Consider the following 20,767-nt stretch of genomic DNA (forward strand, 5'->3'; position numbering starts at 1 on the left):
CAGCGGTGCCCCTTGGTGCCCTGCGGGGTTTTGTTATTAATTTCTCAGCAGCGGAGAGGTGGGTTTGGGGAAAATGGCCCAGTACGGCGTGTTTGGGCGCTGAGCGCTGGCTCCGTGCCTCAGTTTCCCTCTGGCGGGGGCTTTGGGGGACTCGGCGCTGGGGGCAGCCACGGGGCACCCGCGTTTTGTAATGGTTTGTATAGGAATAAATATTGCTGCAGTCTGTTGCCTTGGGCCCCGGCTCCGGGCTGGGTTTTTGGGGCTGGGGCAGCGTGTGCCGGCGGGGCCATCGCAGGGGGGCTCGGGCCCCTCGGGACCCCCGGCCCGCAGCGGTGCTGGCCCTGGGCGCTCAGGAGGGTGCGGGAAGGGGGCTAGTGTGTCCAGCAGCCGGCTGACCCCAGCTGTGAGCCACCCCTCTCCAGTGCTTGTCCTGGAGCTGGTGGCAGCTGAGACCCCCCCAACTCGTGTCACCCTCTGCCAGCTGCCCTGGGGTCGCAGGGCCTTGGGACGGGGTCTCTGCAGCCATGGAGGAGGAGGAGGAGGAGGAGGAGGAGGAAAGGCAGGTGAGGCCACTGCACCCCCGGGGCTTCACCCTCCACCACTGGGGGGTTGCAGGGTGCGGGTGGCAGCTGGGGTGCTGCGGGTGGCTGGGGACAGGGATGGGGCATGGCGATGGGGACAGGGATGGGGATATGGGAGTGGGGACATGAGGATGGGGACAGGGATGGGGACAGCAGTCCCCTCCGAGGGGCTGGGGCGGGGGGGGGCGCTGGGAGCCCCGGCGCTGTCCCGGGAGCCCCGAGCCCGGCAGGGTGGGGGCTCCCCCCGCACATGGGGAAACTGAGGCACGGGGGGGGCCCCGCAGCCCTTCCCGCAGCCCCGGCACCGGCGGGAGCGATGCTCGGGGGGGCGATGCCGGGTGCCCCCCCTCCCCGGTGCCCGGCCCCCCCCCGCTCCCGGCATGCCCCGCGCGCTCCGCGCTATATATAGCGGTAACGCACCGGGCACGAGAGCCGGCGGGTGCGCGCGCTGCCCGCCCCGCGCCCAGCACGGTGGGTGCCACCGGGGGTCTGTGCCGGGGGGGGGGGGCTGGGGGCACCGGCGGGGAACACGGGGGGGCTGCAGGGGTGCCGGGGGCTTGCAGGGGGTGCTGGAGGGCTTGCAGGGGATACTGGGGGGCTTGCAGGGGGTGCTAGGGGGATCTCAGGGGATACTGGGGGGATCTCAGGGGATACTGGGGGGGCTTGCAGGGGTGCTGGGGGCTTGCAGGGGTGCTGGAGCCACTGCATGGTGCTGGGGGGCTTGCAGGGGCTGCTGGGGGGCTCGTGGGGGATACTGGGGGGCTCGTGGGGGATACTGGGGTGTTTGCAGGGGTGCTGGGGCCTTGCAGGGGTGCTGTCCTGGGCCTGGGGTCCTGGGCTCGGGAGCTGGCCGCCGAAGGGGTGTGAGGACTGGGGTGGGTTGGAGCTGGCAGTGGGGTGAGGTCGGGGGGAGCACCCTGGGGTGCGTCCTGCCATGGCCTTTGTTGGGGAGTCCCAGGCCACGCTGCACCCCCCAAGCCAGCCCCCTCCCCAGCCCCATCCCGCTGGGCTCCCCGGCCGGCACCCGCTCCCCATCCCCTCGGGGCTGGGCACCCCCCATCACCCTCACCCTGCGCCCATCAGGCCCCGAGCCCACACCGAGGGCCGGGGCTGCCCCCAGGCCCCTGTGGCCCTGCTGAGGTCGGTACCAGCACCCTGGGGCTCAGCACCCCGCACGATTAGGGACCCCGGGGGCCCACGCAGACCCCGCGGGGGCCATCCCAGAGCTCCAGCCCCGCAGCGCAGGTGGGACGTGACCCAGTGCTGGTTTCAGCCCGGCCATACTTAGCCTCTGCCCTTTCCCGGCTGTAACACGACCTGTCAGCGGCCACCGGCTCGTTTGGCCACTGGACGCCCCGTCCAGCCGGTTCGGGGTGACGCTGCCACCGAGCCGGTCGGGTGCTGCGGGGCTGGGTGCGGGCAGGGTGGCCAAACATCCCCGCTCCGAGGTGAAGGAGGTGCAGTGGGGTGCTGCAAGCCCCCCCTTAGGGCACCCCCCAAAAAATCATCCCATGGGGAGCTGGAGGGGGGGTGCTGCCTCCATCACTCTGTGTCCTGGTAACACTGGTCAACCCAACCGGTTTCCAGCTGCCAGATGGCACCCCAGGCACGGGGATGTGGTCAGGGCAGGGGAGGAAGCCAGTAACGTCACCGTGCGTCACCTGGCATGGGGAAGCCCTCACCGCAGCCGGATGGGGCGGGTGGCTGCCGGGAACTAGGTAGGTGGTGGCCATGGGAGCAGAAGTCCTGAGCTCCCTCATTTAGGGCCAAGCCAGTGGTTGGGTCTTCCACCCCACCAACGGCTTGGCCATGGAGCTGGGCACCAGCATGGCTGGGAAGGGAGAGCCGTTGTGTCCCTGGACCCCGGCCTTGGGGACCTGTGTGTCCCTGCAGCGCTGAGCCTTTCATCGTGCTCTTCTTCCTTCGCAGCCTGAAGTGCTCCTGTGCCTGCACCGCGGCAGCATGTCAACAGGTGAGTGCTCCGTGCCCCCTGCGTCCATCCCACTGTCTCCCCTGCGTCCATCTGCTTTGCATCTGTCCCCTCGGTACCCCCTGCATCTGTCCCCTCGGTCCCCTTTGCATCCATCCCCCCGGCATCCCTCCCCTCCATCCCCTGTCCCCCCTGCATCCATCCCCTCTGTCCCGCCTGCATCTGTCCCCCTTACACACGTCCCCTCCATCCCCCTTGCATCCCACCCCTCCGTCCCCCTTCCACCCCTTCCCTGTGTCCTCCCTTTGCCTCCGTCCCCCACGTCCCTCCAACCTGCCATGTCCCCTCGGTCCCCGCCAGCCTCTTGGCTCCGTCCCCAGCCCCGGGGATCGCCGGGTGCCGGAGGAGTTGAAATTTCAGCCGGCTGTAATCGGGAGATGGGAGAGCAGCCCCAGCAGCTCCGCTTTATTTTTAGCTCTGCCTCCCGCCTGCGGCATCACACCCCGGCATTGCCCCATGCCACAGCTGGGCCCGATCCTGCGGGTGGCCAGGGACCCTGAGTGCTCAGCAGGGGACAGGGTGGCTAATGCCACCTGCACGTTGGCCACCAGGTCCAGGGACCGATGCGGGGGTTTGGGGACTGACGGGGGTTGCGCCAGGCGCTCGCGGTGGCCGTGCCAAGCCGAGCCTGCCGCAGCCCCCGTTAGCCCACCAGGGCGACGAGCCGGCCGCAGGGGTGGATGTGGCCGGTCCCCCCCGCGCTGGAGCCGTGGGCAGTGACCGTTGCCAGGACACCAGGTGGCAGTGGGGTCCCAGCCCCACGGCCACGGTGCCGTGGGGTCCCCGTGCTCCAGCCCGGCCGTCCCGACCTGCCCAGGTGACGAGGACGAGGGGACACACGGCTGCTTCCCACCTTGCCTTTATCCCCCGGGGGCCTGGGGTGGGTCCCCCCCATCCCCGGGGACGCCTGCCCTGATCTTGCCCCACCCAGGAGGCCTCGGTCCCCAGCATGCTTTCTGGCTTTTTGATAATCATTTGGTTTCTTTCTCTCCCCCAGAAAAACTCAAGCACCACAAAATCATCTTCGTGGTGGGTAAGTTGGTGTCCAGGTCCTGCTGCTGGCGGGGTCAGGGCCATAGCGCAGCCCCGTCCCCCCTCCAGGGCTGGGGGGCTGCGGGGAGCAGCTGGGGAGCGGGGCTGGGGCTGGGGCTGAGGCTGGGGGACCTCAGCTGTCCCCAGGCGCTGTGGCGTGGCCGTGGCTCCAGCCCAGCTCCTCGAGGCCGTGGTGGGGTGTGCTGGGACCGGGAGGGCACCTCTGGCCAGGCATGGGGTGGCAACATCTGGGGTGATGTGTCAGTAAATGCCTGGGGGGTGATGTCCTGCGTGCCATCAGGCAGTGACTGATGCTTGGTGGGGTGGTGACGTCCTGGGTGCTGATGGGGTCATGATACCCTGGGTGCCATTGAGACAGCGCTGTCCAGGTGCTGGTGGTGTGGTGGTGGTGTCCTGGGTGCCATCAGAGTGGTGGTGCTCACGTGCCACCAATTGCCAGCAGCCCATGCCACCCCCAAGGACCTGGCATCCCCCAGCCCACCCCAGGAGCCAGCTCTTCCCATCCTTCTGGTGCTGGGCTTGGGGACGCCGTCCCCCATCTCACGGGGCTCTGGGGACTCCTGCGGGTCTGTGCTGCTTCTCCCACATGCCCCTCCAGCTCCTTACCTGTGGTTTGGGGCACGTGTGGCCCTCGTGTGACTTGCAGGTGGCCCCGGCTCAGGGAAGGGGACTCAATGTGAGAAGATCGTGCAGAAATATGGCTACACCCACCTCTCCACGGGGGACCTGCTGCGGGCGGAGGTCAGCTCGGGCTCTGAGCGGGGCAAGAAGCTGCAGGCCATCATGGAGAAGGGCGAGCTGGTGCCCCTGGTGAGTCCACACGGGCTGCTGGCTGTGGGGACACCAGATACCACGGTGACAGTCAGCACGTGGCCCGGGGACACCTCCATCCCTGCCAGCCCGGGGTGGGGGTTTGCAGCAGGGATTGGAGGTGCTGGGTGGGCACGTTGTCCCAAGTCAACTCTGGCAGCTCTGTCCCCCCCTCCCCAGGACACGGTGCTGGACATGCTGCGGGACGCCATGGTGGCCAAAGCGGATGTGTCCAAGGGCTTCCTCATCGATGGCTACCCCCGCGAGGTGAAGCAGGGAGAGGAGTTTGAGAAGAAGGTGAGGGCTGGTGCCGTGCCGTGCCGTGCTGTGCTGTGCCGTGCCACCCACCATCCAGGCAGAGGGGCTCCATCCAAGAGCAGCCCGACCTCCCCATCCCGGTGAAGATCCCGTCCCAAACTGGGCACTGTCCCAACCAGCAGGTCCCCCTGTCTTGGGGACAGCCTGCACCCCAGGTGCAGTGGGGGGACATCTCTCCAGACTGTCCTCAGGCTGACAGAGGATGTGATGGTGACGGCAGAGAGCCAGGGCTTGGCCACAGTGTCCCTGTGCCTTCCTCCGCGTCGGTCTGGGGGACACCGGAATGGAGGGAGGCAGAGGATGGTGTGGGGACATCTGTGACCCCCAAGCTCACCACCACCGTCTCCCCAAACCAAACCAGACCCACGCTGGCTCGGCACGGTGACAACTGTGTCCCCTCTGCCCACAGATTGCCCCCCCCACGCTGTTGCTCTACGTGGACGCAGGGAAGGAGACGATGGTGAAACGCCTGCTGAAGCGAGGCGAGACCAGCGGGCGGGTGGACGACAATGAGGAGACCATCAAGAAGCGTTTGGACACTTACTACAAGGCCACCGAGCCCGTCATCACCTTCTACAAGAGCAGAGGCATCGTCCGCCAGGTAAGCGGGGACGGGGCTGATGCTGGCGCCCTCCAGCCCCACGGCTTGGGGCACTTGTGGTCCCAAGGGAAGGGAAGTGATGGATGGGGATGGTGAGGGAAGGGGGAAAAACTCCATCCTAGCTCGTTTGGGGTGGGCTTGACCCCTCGGAGCCAGCTGGACCCTCCAGTTCCCAACACAGAGACCCCCTCCGAGGACGGCCCTGTACCCCTTTGCCCTAAACTGGCCCCGATCTCTCCACCCACATCCCAAACCCATCCCTGGAGGAGCGCCGGTCGCGCCATCCCCTCTGGTGACCCCCCCAATTAACCCCTCCGCACCCAGCTCAACGCCGAGGGCTCCGTGGAGGAGGTTTTCAAGCAGGTCTGCTCCCACCTCGACAGCCTGTAGCCGACCCCCGGCCCCGCTCCCCCCGTGCTCCGGCAGAGACAGCGGAAGCGGCTTTATCCTGTTTTCGTGGACGGAGCCACGCGGAGGAAATTTCAAGGACATTGTGTTTGGCTCTTTCCCGTCTCTCCCCAGTAAAGTTCACTTTAATGAGCCCAGACTTTATCTTTTTCTTCTGTCGCAGGAAATGAGTTTTTCTTTCCAGAGATATTTTTTTTTTCTCCCCCCCCTGCCCCAGCCCCTCTGGAGCTGATTAAGGGCAGGAAGCGGGTGTTTATCCCACCGGGGCAGCGGGATGCTGCGCTCCGAGGAAGGGAGGGAGCATCCCAACCACTCGCCCTGGCTTCCCAATCCATGGCCCGTGGCCGCATCCTGCACCCAGTCCCGCTCGCCCCAGTCGCGTCCCGCTTGCTGAACCCCCCGTGCGCTCTGGGTGTGTGTCCCCGGGGACGCGGGCAGCAGCTGAGCCGGATCCTGCGCGGGATGGAGGTTTCCACCGCTTTCGTGCCTCGGCATTTCCTTGTTTCCTTTGGCTGTCGGGGGTTTTTGGGGTATGCGGTGGCTGCAGGGTGGTGTTTTGGGGTGGCACGAGGTCCCTGGGCACCCACTGCCCTCGGTGCCCTGGATGCAGCCCTGTCCCTGGGGACACCTGTCTGCCTGGCCACCAGGCTCGGTGTCCTCGTGGGTGGGGGACAGGGTGAGGGTCCTCATGGGGGGTGAGTCGCAGGGTTGGGGGTGCTGGTGGGGGGGACAGGGCTTTGGGGGCTGCCCAGCACCCGCAGAGCTGCCCAGGCGTGAAGCCACAGCAGAGGGGCTGCCGTGGGGCTTGGGGACGGGGTTTACCCAGCCACGGTGGGGGCAGGAGGCAGCAGAGCTGAGACCCCAGCCGGGCCCCCAACCCCTCACCTTCGGGCTGCTGGGAGCCGGGCACAGAGCCAGGGCGCTGGGGGAGGCTGGGGGAGGCGGCAGCGCCGGGGGCAGCCGAGGCCACGGGGCTGGGGCGGAGGAAGGAAGCGAGCGGGGAAAAAACAAAAATCCCCAAGAAGAAAACCCAAACCCGCCAGGCTCCGACGTCAGCCCCGTGCCCGCGGGGTGAAGGAGCCCCCGGGGCGCTGCGGGGAGGCAGCGGGCGGCCGGGCGGGAAGGATGCGGCCATCCGGCCGGGCTGGGGGGCTGCCAGCACTCGCCTTGTGCCGGTGGGGACGAGGGGCAAGGGGGGGACGGGCGGTTAGGGACACTACGGCCTAAAGCCGTGCGGTGGGGAATGGGGCGACCCGTGTCCCTTGTGCCTCCATCCCTCTTTGCGTGTGCTGTGAACGTGCCTCAGTTTCCCCAGGTGGTGAGCAGGGCGGTGGGGCTGGGAGGGGGCCCGGGCACCCTGCTCTCCTCCCCAGCATGGCTCCTGGGTGCTTGGGGACGGGTTTTTGGATGCTTTTCTTCTGGGTGGAAAGCCCAAGGCTGCCCCATAAGCTGCGGGGTGGGGGAAGATGCCGTGCTGGGGCTGAACGGGGCGCACGGGGCTGCACACACGGCCACCCCGCAGCCACGGCCGCCCTCCTGTGTGTCACCGTGCAGCTGTCCTGTGTGTCACCGTGCAGCCGCCACCATCCCAGCGGCCATCGCTGAGGGCCTCTGGCTCATCGCCCTGCGGGGACAGGGCTGCGGGAGGGCCGGGGTGCCTGTGCCTGGTCCTGGTCCCCAGCCCTGTCCCCATCCCGGGTGAGCACCCGTCCCCACGGTCCCCAGGAGATGGCAGTGCTCTGTCATGGGAGATGAGTGCTGCTCTCCCCAGGGTCATGGACATCTCCGGGGACATCCTGGCTGGTGGGGACAGGCCTCGCTGGCTTCCCTGGCAGGTCTCCATGCCAGCCCCGTGCCCTTGGCTGTGGCTCAAGATGGAGACCACCCGCGGGGGCCTGCGCCCACCTGCTGGCACAGGTGGGAGGAATGGGACCGGGGTGCAGGAGTGGCCCCCTGGGTGCCCCCAGCCACCCCATGGCTCCCACCTCAGCAGTGCTTCGCTGTGGTCCCCTCGCCCAGGCATCCCTGGGGGACCCCCAGACCCCAAACCCGCCTGCCAGGCAGGGGTGTCTGGGCCATCCCCTGCTGTGGCCTGGCCAAGGGTACAGGCCATGTGGGCAGCAGTGCTGTGGGGCCTCCATCTGCCCCAGAGTGGGCACCAAGGGGCCGTCACCGGCCTGGGACATGGTGACCTCCCTGGGGTGCTGGCTGGGGGCAGTGTGGGCTGAATGTTGGGGTACTGTGGGGCAGCCCCTGTCCCCATCGCCTGGGGCAGTCCCAGTCACTAATGCCATGGGGCTGCCCCTGTCCCCAATGCCATGGGGCACCCCTGTCCCCATCGCCCGGGGCAGCCCCTGTCCCTAATGCCATGGGGCAGCCCTGTCCCCATCACCTGGGACAGTCCCTGTCACTAATGCCATGGGGCAGCCCCTGTCCCCATCGCCCGGGGCAGCCCCCTCCTCGCTGTGCGGGTCGGGCTGTGCCGCAGCAGCGTGCGTGGGCATTTTTGGGGCGCACACCCCCCCCGAACCCCTGCATCCCACCCCTCCGCTCACCAGTGCCAGCCCAGGGGGGTCCCTGGAGGCCCCCACCCGGGTGCCTGTGCCCCCCCCCGCGGTGCCCGGGGCGCCTCCAGCGCTGCCCTCCGGAGGCGATGCCCCGCACCGCGCTGTGGGGAAACTGAGGCACGGCGCCTCCCGGGGAGGGGGGGTCCCTCCTCCCCCCGCCCCCCCCCGCCGCCGGCCCGGCCCCGGCGCCGCCAGCGGCATTTCCTGCGGCTCGGGGCCGCCCGCGGACCCTCCCCCGCGGGCAGCGGGTTTCCTGCCGCCGCCGCCGCCCGCACTCGGCGCTGGCTCCCGGGGAGCGGCCGCAGGCGGACATGGGCCCCCGCGCCGCCCCGCTCCTGCTGCTGCTGCTGGCCCTGCTCGGCCGCCCGGGTGAGTGGGGCTGGGGGGCACCGGGCCGGGGGGACCCACCCGTGACTCCGTCCCGGGGCAGCCCGGGCTGGGGGGGGGGTCCGGGTCCCCGGGGGGCAGCGGGTCCGTGGCCGAAGGGGTCCCCGCTGTGCTGGCACGGGCAGTGTCACCGCCGGGAACGGCCCGGGAGAGAAGGTTTTGGGGGGCAGCCCCGGGGGTGGGGAGGGACAAACCCCCCCCAGCCCCGGAGGGGACACACGGCGCAGTCCCGCCGCCCCCCGGGACCCCCGAAATCCCGACTGCGTCACCAGCGCTCGGGGGGTGTCGAAGGCACCGGGGCTGTGCCCCCACCAGGGTAACGGCACTCGGGGGGTCTGGGGTGGCTTCCGTGAGCCCCCGGCCCCATGGCTTGGGGGGCGACCGGGAGCCAGGGGTGAGGAAGGGGCAAAACCCCGTAAAGCCCCGCGTGGGCCGGAGCTGGGGGCTCGTCCGCCCCCGGAGCAGTCGGGGGGGGAAGCGCTAAAGCCACCCCGAGGTCCCTGCGAAGCCGCAAGGGGGAATTTCAAGGCGGGGACATGCCCGGGGACACCCGTGCTGGCGGGAGGGCAGGGGCTGGGGGACCCGGGGCCGCGACCCGCTGGCAGAGGGGAAGGGAACCGGGGAGGCAGCAGCTGCCCGGGGAAGCCGGGACCGGTGTCACTGTGTGTCCCGGCTGGGTCGGTCCCTCCCGGCCACCGCAGGGGCCAGCGCCGGTGAGTGCTGCTGGGGCGTCCCCGCTGCCAGGCTCTGTGCCCGCTCCCTGCCTGCTGGCACCCCGGTCACTGCCCGGTAGCTGTGCCGGGCAGTCCCTGTCCGGGGAGGCTGTGCCATAAGGTCCGTGTCCCCCGTAGCTGTGTGATACAGTCCCCGTCCTATAGCTGTGCTATAAGGTCTGCGTCCTCTGTAGCTGTGCAATGCGGTCCCCATCCTATAGCTGTGCCAAACGGTCCGTATCCTATGTCATTGTGCCATAGAGGCCCTGTCCTCCCTATCGGTGATGTATGGTCCCCATACCCCATAGCTGTGCCGGCTGGTCCCTGTCCTACTCATCTGTGCAATGTCATCTGTCCTACGTAGCTGTGCCATACAGTCTGTGCCCTTTGTATCTGTCCCGTACAGTCTCCATCCCATATGGCTGTGCCACACAGTCCCTGCACTAACACGGCTGTGCTATGGGCTGACTCCTATGTAGCTACGCCGTATGGTCCCTATCCTGAGTGGCTGTGCCATACGGTCCCTGTCCTATTTGGCTGTGCTATATGGTCCCCATCCTACGTAGCTGTGCTGTACCGTCCCCGTCCTACACAGCTATTGCAGACTGTCCCTGTCCCATGTAGCTGTGTAATGCAGTCCTTGTCCTGGCTGTCCTATACAGTCCCTACCCTATGGAGCTGTGCCATACAGCCCCTGTCCTACGTACCTGAGCTGTACAGTCCCTGCTGTACGTGACTGTGCCCGTATGGTCCCTGTCCTGTCTAACTGCCATACAGACCATGTCCTGGTCATCTGTGCCGACCATCCCAGAGCTACGCAGCTGTGCTATATGGTCCCCAGCCTATGGGACTGTGCTATATTGTCCCTGTCCTGGGTACCTGTGCCGTATGTCCCCGTCCTGTGTACCTGTGCCATGTCCTGTCTGGCCACTGCCTCTACCCCGCAGGGACCTGTGAGGCTGGGGGTGCCCACAGCGGGCACAGTGCCGGGGGGCTGGGGGTGCTCATGGTGGGCACAGTGCCGGGGGGCTGGGGGTGCTCATGGTGGGCACAGTGCTGGCGGGCTGGGGGTGCCCATGGTGGGTGCAGTGCAGGGGGGCTGGGGGTGCCCACGGTGACGCAGTGCCAGGGTCTAGGGGTGCCCACAGTGACGCAGTGCCGGGGGGCCTCAGGGACGCAGCAGGCTTCCAGAGGTGGGGGGGACTTTGTGTGTGCCACCCCAGCAGGGACCAGCGCTGCTCCCCGCAGGGTGAGCATGGTGCTGGGTCATCCCTTCCCGTCCCGTCCCGGGGCAGAGGCTGCTCGGCGCCTGGATGGCTTAGAGAGGGGCAGGAATGACGTGGCCTGTGTTAGCCCGAGCCTGGTCCCATCCGCCCCGTCATCTGAACACCAAAGCCACCTCCGCATGGTCCAACAGCCAGCGGTGGCTCGGGGAGGTGGGGGGGGGGGGTGTGACAACCTCCCCCCCGAGTCTGCAGCGCTGGGTCCATCCCCACTCCCGACCCGGGCTGAGCCTGGCCAGCTCGTTACACAAGTGCCGCGGTGGCCCAGCCGGATGCCGGGATGCTGGAGTGGCGCTGCCCGTCCCACGGGGCATCCTGCGCTGTGGAGCCACCCCGGCCCTGCACCCCCGGCCTGGCACCCCTGGGCATTGCTCTCTGCCTTTGATCTGCCCCCAGAGCCCCAGGAATCGCCCCCTCAGCCCCCGACCCGCTGCGGTGGGACCATCCCCGCTCCTGGCCTGGGCCGCGCCGGAGCAAGGCAGAGGGCGGGCGGCTGGAAAAACATAAAGTGGATTTTCTTTCTTTCTTCCTTTTAATTTTTTTTTCCCTTTCCTGGAGTACAAAAATAACGGTGCCCTTATCTGATGGCCCCGGCGGCCCCGCTGAGCCCCCTTATCTGATCCTGGCAGAGCGCTGGAGCCCGCTGCCTTCCCCAGGGACGGACGGTGCCCGCCTGGCACCGCTGCCCCGCGGCCCCTCCGCTGCCATCCCTGCCCCGTGCCGGGGGCGAGCGGGGCCGCGGCCCCCCGGCCCTGCCCGCCCTCCCCTCGGGATGCCGCCGGAGGTGTGACGAGCTGCCCGTCCTCTGCCTGGCCGTGCCGGGGTCCGCGCGGCCGTGCTCGGTGCTGTCGGGGCAGGAGCGGAGGGGAAGAGGGACGCGGCCTGCGGCGCCCAGATAAGCGGCTGTTTATCTTCCTCCCGATGCTGCCGGCCGCCGCGCCGGGGGGAGGAAGTGCCGGACAATAGGTGGGCCCGTGGCAGCGTCACCGGGGGGGTCTGCGCCGTGACCCCACCACCGTGGCCGCAGCACCATGATGGCGAGACGTGGGCCGGGGACACCGTGATGGGCACGACGTGGCATGGGTGGCCCTTTGCTGGCTGCCGCATCCCGCAGCCTCGACACCCGGAGCATCGCGTCCTCGGTCCCTGGTCCCGCTGGGCGGCCTTGGCGCGGGGGCTGGTCACCTCCCAGTGCAGTGACTGGAGCCACCAGGGATGGGACGGGTGGGATGGGAAGGGACAGAGCTCAGTAGCAGCCTCCAAAGCCAACGCAGCGCCCCAGGTGCCGTGTACCCACGGGGACCCCCAGCCATGGCTGCGGGGCTCCATCCTGCCCGGCTCCCTGCAAGGGGGCACCCATGGGTGCTGGCAGGTCCCCAGGCCACCTCGGGGCACAGGGGCCAGCTCGAGGACAGCCCGGCCGCAGCAGGGCTGCCCGGGGCAGGGGAAGCGGCCGAGGCCAGCGGGGATTCACAGGCTCGGGCCTTCCAGGGGCTGTTTGCGCTCAGGATTTCCCTTGGCAGCCGCCGGCCGGCCCCGCTCGCTCGTGCGCCGCGCGGGGGGTTCGGGACGGGGCGCAGCTCACGCCCGCGGAGGATGAGCTTCACGGCCACTTCCATACCTGAGCCTCCCGCTTTCCTGCGGCACGGGGGGACGCGGGGGGGCTTCCTCCGAGCGCGGGGCGGCCGGGCGCGAGTTCTGGCACGCGGCAGCGCCGAGCGGGGACAGCAGATTTTTCCAGCCCGGATCCAAGAGTCATTAACGTGATTGCGCCGGGGGCCGGCACAGGAGGACGAGCCCCGAGCAAACACGTAGCAGATGGTCCCGTGGGCTCTGTGCCAGCGGCGGGACCGCGGCGACGCCGTGCTGGGGGCGCGGGGTCATCGCCAGGGCTGGCGGTGCGATGCAGCCCCCTCCCACGTTGTGTGTCCCCCCCTGGGTCGTGTCACCCCACGTTCCCTGTCCCCACGTCCACACAGAGGGTCTGACAGTCGCTTGTTTTCCGCCCAGAGCCTGGGAGAGCCGAGGGCTGCGACCTGCAGCCGGTGACGGCGGAGCCGCCCATCACCCTGTCCTACGCCACCAGCACGGTGCCGCGGGGCTGCGTCAGCAGCGGCTCCGTGGGCGCCAGCCATGAAGTCCACGTCCTCAGCATCGGGTGGTCCAAGGTGAGCGAGCAGAGTCCCGGCGTGTCACCCTGGCACTGTCACCCCAGCACTGTCACCCAGACACTGTCACCCTGGCACTGTCCCCTCTGGGCAGAGTGTCCCCGCTGTCGAAACCATTTCCTCTAACTAAGACACAGTGAGAGGACCCAGACTAACCTTTACCACGGTGCCCTCCCCTCCCAGCGCAGCCGTGGGCGGCTCTGGCCCCAACGGGAACGTCTTTAGAGGCAATTTCTCTAACAGCCCTCCCTGCCGGGGCCATCCCTGCGCCGGGCGTCCCGGGAACCCCTGTGAGGTGGCCTGGTCCCAGCTCAGGGGCAGGGCAGAGCCATGGGCACCCGATGGGGAGCGTGCCAGGGAGGGATGGAGGGATGGAAGGAGAGATGGAGGGAGGAATGGAGGGAGAGAAGGAGGGATGGAGGGACAGGAGGGAGAGAAAGAGGGATGGAGGGAGAGGAGGGAGAGAGGGAGGGATGGAGGGAGAGAAGGAGAGATGGAGGGAGAGGAAGGAGAGAAGGAGGGATGGAGGGAGAGAAGGAGGGATGGAGGGAAGGATGGAGGGAAAGAAGGAGGGATGGAGGGAGAGAGGGAGGGAGGGATGGAGGGAGAGAGGGAGGGAGGGAGGGAGAGAAGGGTGGAGGGAGGGACAGGGGGATGGGGGGACGGAAGGATGGAGGGAGGGACGGGAGGGCTGGAGCGGGGGCACATCACTTGAAGGCAGCCAAGCGAGCGGAGACCTGGCCGTCAGCATGTGCCCGGCGTGCCGAGGGGCGATACCCGCGCTGTGGGTGCCCGGGGCAGCTTTTGGGTGCGGGCAGGTGTGGAGCAGCAGCGGGGCTGGAGCTGCCTCCCCGGCTGGCGCTGGGGCTGGTTGGCACCGGCGGGTGGGTTTGCACTGGGGCATCGATTCGCGCCAGCACCTGAGCTTGCCCCGGCCCCTGGGTTTGCCCGGCTGCGGCGCAGCGTGGCATGGCTCCCCTCGCGCTGGCTGCATCCTGGCAAACCCAGCACCCGATTCTGGCCCAGCCCGGGGCTGCCCGGCGCCTCCCAGCGCGCCCAGTTCTCCTTTTCGGGGGGAGGCAGGAGCAAGGCTGGGAGCTGCTGGGGAGGGTGGGCTCTGCGAGGGCCTCTGTGCCCCAGCCCAGTGTGACCTGGCCCTGGCACCCCAGTGCGTGGCGCCGGGGGTGCCCCGGGGTTGTCACCGGCGGCGGCGGGGGGGACACACACTGATGTCACGGCTGCGGCACCGAGCCCTGCAGAGCACGGGGGGGAGCTGGGCAGGGACGCGGCTCCACTTATAGAAGAATTACTGGAAGCTGCTTTCTATAAGCAGATCCCCAAGATGCAAAAAAATAAAAGAAAAAGAAAAAAAATCACCCGTGCGGCGGCGGGGCAGCGGGCAGGCTCCGGGCGCTCGCGCAGCCCAACAATGGAGCGCAGCAAAACACGCGGCAGGAAGAACAGCCGCCGGCTCCTCCTCGACGCCCGGGGCCACCCGGGGTCCCCGGCCACCCACGCTCGCCGAGGGGATGCCCACGGCCCCGTGCCCGGCGCTGGCGGCTGCCTCCCCCCTGCCCGCCTGGCTCAGCGCTCTGCGAGCCGGGATTCAGGTGGCAGTTGCCAAACTTGGCGCCCGGCGTTTCGGCTTTCCCGTCCAGATTCCAGCTGGATGCTGCCGGGCAGGGAGCTGTGCGTGCCACCGCTGTGCTCCCAGCGTCCCCGCGCACCGGTACGGCCAGTGCCGAGCCTGGGGAGGCTGCACGGTGCTGGGATGGGGCTGGGGGATGCTCCGGTGCCCAGGATGGGGATGCCCTGGCCCCAGTCTGGGGATAGAATCACAGAATCGTTTTGGTTGGAAAGGACCTTTAAGATCACCAAGTCCAACCGTTACCCCAGCACTGCCAAGGCCACCACTAACCCATGTCCCTCAGCACCACATCTACACGGCTTTGAAATCGCCCCAGGGATGGGGACTCCACCACTGCCCTGGGCAGCCTGTGCCAGCGCTTGACAGCCCTTTCCATGAATAAATTGTCCCTGATCTCCAATCTAAACCTGCCCTGGCACAACTTGAGGCTGTTTCCTCTTGTCCTGTCACTTATTACCTGGGAGAAGAGACCAACACCCTCCTGGATGCTCTAGTCCTTGGTGTGGAGACACCCCAGTCCCTGGTGTGAGGATGCTCTGGGTGCTGGTATAAGGGTGCCCCAGTTCCCAGTGTGGGGACACCCTGGTGCCCAGTACAGAGATTTCCCAGTCCCTGACACAGGGATACCCCAGTCCCCAGTATGGGGGGGGTGCCTTGGACCCCAGTGTGGGGGTGTCCTGGACTCCAGTGTGGGGATGCCACTGTCCCCGGGGTGGGGATGACCTGGTACCTTGCTCGGGGGCTGGGGGGGGGTGTTTGTTCCCCCCACCCCCCCCAGTGTGGGTACACCTCCACATGGCAGCTCTGCATCCCCCGACCTGCCCCCCCCTAATCCTGGCCACGGTTGCCCCCTGCGTGGCTCATGCTCGGGGCCAGCCCGAGGGCTCTTGCTGCTGCCTCTGGCTCCAGGGGCAGGTGGGGTGGCCGGGGGGGCAGCCGGGGAGGTGACAGCAGTTGGGGCTGGGTGACCGCGGTGCTGATGCTCTCCCCTTTCCCCCAGGCTTCTCCCTTCCCGCTGAGGGTGTCGGTCACGCCGCGAGCGGGTGGCTGCGCCCGGCCGGCCGTGCTCGTCCTGCTGTGTGCCCGCTGCTCGGCCACCGTCACCTCCCCGTGCCCGGACCTGCTCCTCCGCACCGTGAGTGCTGCAGCCCCACGTCGAGAGCGATCCTGGGGGGCAGCGGGGCTGGGGCCATCCCCGGAGGTGTTTGTGGGGTGTCCCTGGGGATACTGGTCCCCTCATCCCTGGAGATGCTCGCGGTGCCCCGGGAGGAGGGGACGCGCCTGGCCCGGCGCTGGGCACGGGGCTGGCGGGGCAGGGAGTGACGCACAGGGCTGGAAAAAGCTCCCGTTTCCTCCGGCCGGCGGGAGGAAGGTCAGGGCTGGGGTTTGGCTCCAGCGAGCTGAGCCGGGGCCGGGCGCTTTGTTAGCAAAATAAACCTCGTGCTTTGTTTGCAGCTAATAATAAAGCGGGCTGAGCTCCCCGCGTGCCGCCGGCCGCCTGCGCTGCTCCCAGGCCATGGCCCCAAACACCCCCGTCCATCCAGGGTGAACCCCCCAGCGGCGACGGGGCCGGGGCTCCGGGGATACCCGGAGCTTAGCATTACACCCGCGTCCTCCGTGCCGGGGAGAGGCTTCCCACGCTTGCCCCACGTCAGCTGGAGCCTGGGGGGGATGCACCTTGTCCCCCTACCCCGGCTCAGGCTGCCGCTCGCCCCGCAGGACGCCCGCCTCGACCCAGGGACCACCGTGGCACTGGGCCCTGAGCCGCCTGCGGCCACCGGCGAGGGACAGCTGCTGGCCTGGGCTCGGGGCGCCTACAGGGGCATCACGTCCTACAGCGAGCTGCGGGACCCCCGGTGGGTCCAGCTGCGCCTCGGAGAAGGTGCGTGGGGGCAGGGGGGGACACGGTGGGCAGCGATGCTCTCCCTGCTCCTGGAGGGTGACAACCTGCCGGGGCGAAGCACGGTCCCAGGGGAGATGCTACAGGGACGATGCCACCTGGCCCGGAGCATCAGGGCTGGCCCCAAGCGTCTCCCCAACCACTGAGCCCAGTTTGGCTTTGGTGACCCCCCTCCCACCTCCGCAGACGCCGGCAGCCCCCGAGAGTGCGTCCCCCAGGAGCGCTTCGACGCCGCGTCGCACCTCGAGGCCGAGGTCGTCTTCCACGGGGTGAAGGGCTGCTCGCGCGGGGATGCCCAGAGCACCGGGGCCGCCCACATCGTCCGCCTGCAGCCTGAGCCCAGGTAGCCCCCGGGGCAGGTGGTGGGACCCCCAGGGAGGGGGGTGGGACAGGTGGTGACACAGGTGGTGACACAGGCGGTGGGACACGTGGTGGGACATGCTTGGAGATGCTGGGGAAGGGATGGGGTTGTCTCATAGGCAGAGGCCCCCCATCCCAAGGGTGGCTATGGGATCTGTCCCCACAGGGGGCTGATGCTGGGGGGGTGTCTCGTGGTTTCACAGCTCCCCCGTCACGGAGGTGAACCTGTCCCTGAGCTGTCCCGAGAGAGCCATGAGCAACCAGTTCCTCATCCTGCAGAGCCGGGCCAACCTCACCTGGTTCCTCTCCGTCAACAACTGCCACATCCAGTTCCTGGTAGGGCTGAGCGGGATGTGTGTCCCCCACCACCTCTGCCAAGGGGGCTGGTGGCATGGCGGGGGTGGCAGGAGGGCACCTGGGGACACTGGGCACGGGAAGGTGGCAGCCCCCTTGCTGCAAGCCCTCCCAACGGGGGATGAACCCAGAAGCCATCCCTCCCTTGGACATCCCCAGCTGTCCCTGTCCCTGCTCAGCCCCCCTGCCCTGCTCCCCGCACCCCGTAGGTCTCTGGGAACTACAAGATCGAGCCCATCTCCCCGCTGCTGCTCCCCGGGATGCTCCTGCCCGACACGGAGCGGGGCCTCATCGCCAAAGCCTTCGAGAAGAACTACAGCGTCATCGCCTCCTACTCCACCATCCCCACCAGCGCCCGCATCAGCCTGGAGATCCAGGAGCACGGTGAGGCCCCCAGCGCCCCGGGGCTGGGTGGGATGGGGGGGTCCCGCTGCCCCCACTCAGCCCCGCATCTCCCTGTCCTGCAGAGGCGGTCAGGAGGGTGCCCGTGACACCCACCCCCCCGGCCCCCACCGTCGACTCGCCCCGTGAGCTGCTGCGCATGCTCCAGCCCTGGAAGTGCACGGATGAAACCATGGAGATCGTCATCGCCCGGCCCTACCTGGAGGTGAGGGGCTGCGGGTGTCCCTGGCATCACCTGGGGCGGGGGGGTGTCGTATCTTGCTCCAGGTGCTCAGGGTGGGTGGCACGGGGCCATCCCCAGCCCGTGGGTGACCGCCGGGTGCTTTTCTCCCAGCCCATCAAGGAGGTGGTGAACATCACCCTGCGGGACAGCAGCTGCCAGGCGGAGAAAAATGCCACCCACTTCATGCTGAAAACCCCCCTGAGCCACTGCGGCACCTCGCTGGAGGGCAGGGGCCACGCCAACAACGAGGTGAGGCAGGGGGGAGGCCAGGGCACTGCCCCCAGCCCCGCTTGTGCCCGCTGGGGGCTTCTCCACTGGGACCTCCTTGCTTTTGCATGGCTGGAAACACCCCGCTGCAGTTCAGGGCTGAGCCCCGCTGCTGCGCCCAGGTGCTGGCAGAGATGGGGTTGGTGTGGGTGGGACACCCAGGTAGGAACCCCACATCCCATCCCATCCCCATCCCATCCCATCCCATCTCATCTATCCCATCCCATCCCATTCCATCCCATCCCATCTCATCCCATCCATCCCATCCCATCCCATCTCATCCCATCCCATCCATCCCATCCCATCTCATCCATCCCATCCCATCCATCCCATCCCATCTCATCCCATCCCATCCAATCTCATCCCATCCCATCCCATCCATCCCATCTCATCCCATCCCATCCCATCCCTCCCATCCCATCCATCCCATCCCATCCATCCTGTCCCATCCCATCTCATCCCATCCCATCTCATCCATCCCATCTGATCCCATCCCATCCCTCCCATCCCATCCATCCCATCCCATCCCAGTGGGGACAATAGCCCCCACAGTGGGCTCTCTTGGCTGACACCACCTTCCCCACATTCCCACAGCTCATCCTCAACCTGGCCAAGGGCGCAGCGCTCCGGAGCGTGCGGGTAAGAGCCGGGTTTCTCGGCGGGTCCGGGATGGGCCCGCGGGTGGAGGGTCCCAGTGCCACCGATGGGTGCCCAGGGGTGGCCTCAGCCCCGTCCCCGCTCGCAGGTGGCCTTCCAGTGCCCGATCCCGCGGGAGCTCTTCCTGCGCCTCTTCCCCACCGCCGCCTTCGATGCGCCGCAGACGGAGCTGGAGGTCAACAAGGAGGCGTTCGTGCAGGTACCGCTGCGGCTCCGCGCTGGGGCTGGGGGGGGTCCGGCTGTCCCTGACGGCGTGTCCCCCCCGTGTCCCCGCGGCAGGCGTCCATGCGGTGGGAGGACCACCCTGCCGACCTGCAGCTGAAGGAGTGCTGGCTGGCGGCGCCGGGGCGGGAGCCGGTGCTGCTGGTGCAGGGCGGGGAGGCGCATGGCGCGGGGGTGGCCGTGCTCGAGGGCCCCCCCAGCACCCGCGGCAGGAAGGTCTGGCGCTTCCGCTTCACCTACGCCGTCCCCGAGGACGGGCGCGTCCCCTTCTCCGCCACCCTCAAGTGCAAGGCCGGCTTGCAGGTCAGCATAACCCCCCCAAGCCATGGTGCCACCATGCTGGTCCCCATGGGTGGTGGCAGCCCGGTGGGTTTGTCCCCAACCACTGGGCTCCGTCACCCAGCCAGGTGGCAGAGCCTGGCAGCCCCGTCCCCCACTGGGGTGCGGGAGGGGATGGGGGTCCCCCCGTCTCACCCCAACCTCCCCCTCTGCAGAACAACACCATCTTCGAGAAGGTCCTGGAGGTGACGGTGAAGGACGGCTGGCGGCCACCCAACAGTGAGTTTGGGGCAGGGCTGGCGGTGGGAAGGGGACACCCACCCCCTCAGCGCGGGGTGCTGACGGCCCTGTCCTCCCGCAGACCGCGGGCTGGGGCTGGCGGCCGTGCTGGGCATCACCTTCGGCGCGTTCCTCATCGGGGCGCTCCTCACTGCCGGGCTCTGGTACATCTACTCGCACACCCGTGAGTACCCACCACCCCTGGGGACCCCCACGCGTGTCCCTTGCTGGGCTGCCCACGTCCCCCCAGCCCAAAGCCGCCTGCCCAAGGTCCCTGGGTGAGCGAGGGACCGCGCTGCTGCGTTGCCATCATCCCCACGGCCCTCCTGCCATGCCATGGGGGAATGGCCCTGCTCGGGGTGGCCATGGCTCCCCAGGGTCCCCTCATTGCCCTGGGGTCCCCCTCACCTGCCCTCCCTCCTGCTGCCGGTGCCACCGAGCTGTCCCCGCCCCGTGTCCATCTCCATCCCAGGGGCTCTGGGGAGCGATCCGGGAGGGTTCACGCGGTGGGGGGCTGGAAGGTCCCGTGGGGACGAGCTGTGGCCACCACCGGCCACCCTGACTCTGGTGTCCCCTGGGTGTTTCTCCCCCCCCCGGCGCCATGAGCCAGGTCCCACCTCCAAGCTGCAGCCGGTCTCCAGCACGGCGCCGGCCTCGGAGAGCAGCAGCACCAACCACAGCATCGGCAGCACCCAGAGCACCCCCTGCTCCACCAGCAGCATGGCCTGATGACCCCCCGGGCCCCCCCAGCCGCCAGACTTGGGGAGCCAGCCCGGCCCCATTCAGCTGTTTTTTTGCCCCAAATCTCAGGCCGAGCCCGGCGGGGGCCTCCGTTACTCATTCAGTGAATGCTTTGGCCCCCCAAGGGCAGCCCAGGCTGGGGAGGGGGGGGGGGCACCCTGCAACCCCCCCCCGGGGTCCCCAACTGCTGGGTGCACCAGGGAGGTGGAGAGAGCAGCGATTGCCAAAGCCCCCCCCAAGGCTCCCCATCAAATGGGGAGGGGGGGGAGTAAAATCGGGTACCCCCAGCACTGGGGGTGACCCCCGCGCCCCTCCCGCGCCCCCCCAAGAAGGCAGTGGGCACCACTGGAAGCAGCAAGAGGTTTATTGGGGGGGGGGTGTGTGCAGGGCTGCTGCCCCCCCGTGGGGTGATAAGCAGAAACCACCACCCCCCCCCAGCTCCCTGTCCAAGTTACAAACTTATTAATAATAATTAATTAATAAAAAAAATCTCTCCTATGTTAAATTAGTCGCACCCTGATGCTGAGCCTCACCGCGCCTGAGGCTCCTACCTACC

The 20,767-nt window shown here is 68.3% G+C and overlaps 2 protein-coding genes across 3 annotated transcripts; both read left to right on the plus strand.

Annotated features, from left to right (window-relative positions):
• Positions 1-991: 991 nt before the first annotated feature.
• AK1 (adenylate kinase 1) lies at positions 992-5,893 on the plus strand. Of its 2 annotated transcripts, none has more exons than XM_068414174.1 (7): positions 992-1,052; positions 2,511-2,553; positions 3,569-3,604; positions 4,271-4,434; positions 4,615-4,731; positions 5,162-5,353; positions 5,678-5,893. In XM_068414174.1, the coding sequence occupies exons 2-7, from the start codon at positions 2,544-2,546 to the stop codon at positions 5,741-5,743; spliced, it is 585 nt and encodes a 194-aa protein (XP_068270275.1). In that variant the 5' UTR covers positions 992-1,052; positions 2,511-2,543; the 3' UTR covers positions 5,744-5,893. The 2 variants fall into 2 exon arrangements, with proteins under 2 accessions (XP_068270275.1, XP_068270274.1); XM_068414173.1 differs by lacking the exon at positions 992-1,052 and adding an exon at positions 2,279-2,299.
• A 2,696-nt stretch (positions 5,894-8,589) lies between these two features.
• ENG (endoglin) lies at positions 8,590-20,716 on the plus strand. Its single transcript, XM_068413886.1, has 15 exons — positions 8,590-8,697; positions 12,722-12,879; positions 15,528-15,662; positions 16,247-16,409; positions 16,614-16,770; positions 16,991-17,123; positions 17,351-17,525; positions 17,609-17,748; positions 17,878-18,015; positions 18,628-18,672; positions 18,779-18,889; positions 18,970-19,215; positions 19,407-19,470; positions 19,553-19,654; positions 20,081-20,716. Exons 1-15 carry the CDS (start codon positions 8,640-8,642, stop codon positions 20,197-20,199), a joined length of 1,944 nt encoding a protein of 647 aa, XP_068269987.1. The 5' UTR covers positions 8,590-8,639; the 3' UTR covers positions 20,200-20,716.
• The last annotated feature ends 51 nt before the right edge of the window (positions 20,717-20,767 follow it).

Source organism: Nyctibius grandis, chromosome 16 (assembly GCF_013368605.1).
Source record: "Nyctibius grandis isolate bNycGra1 chromosome 16, bNycGra1.pri, whole genome shotgun sequence".
In the NCBI taxonomy this organism is placed as follows: domain Eukaryota; kingdom Metazoa; phylum Chordata; class Aves; order Nyctibiiformes; family Nyctibiidae; genus Nyctibius; species Nyctibius grandis.

Coding starts and splice junctions, on each gene's coding strand:
- AK1 (XM_068414174.1), top strand. Junction 3,605..4,270: donor CAAAATCATCTTCGTGGTGG/GTAAGTTGGTGT, acceptor TGTGACTTGCAG/GTGGCCCCGGCTCAGGGAAG. Junction 4,435..4,614: donor AGGGCGAGCTGGTGCCCCTG/GTGAGTCCACAC, acceptor CCCCCTCCCCAG/GACACGGTGCTGGACATGCT.
- ENG (XM_068413886.1), top strand. CDS start 8,640: ATGGGCCCCCGCGCCGCCCCGCTCCTGCTGCTGCTGCTGGCCCTGCTC. Junction 15,663..16,246: donor CGGACCTGCTCCTCCGCACC/GTGAGTGCTGCA, acceptor CTCGCCCCGCAG/GACGCCCGCCTCGACCCAGG. Junction 16,410..16,613: donor CCAGCTGCGCCTCGGAGAAG/GTGCGTGGGGGC, acceptor CCACCTCCGCAG/ACGCCGGCAGCCCCCGAGAG.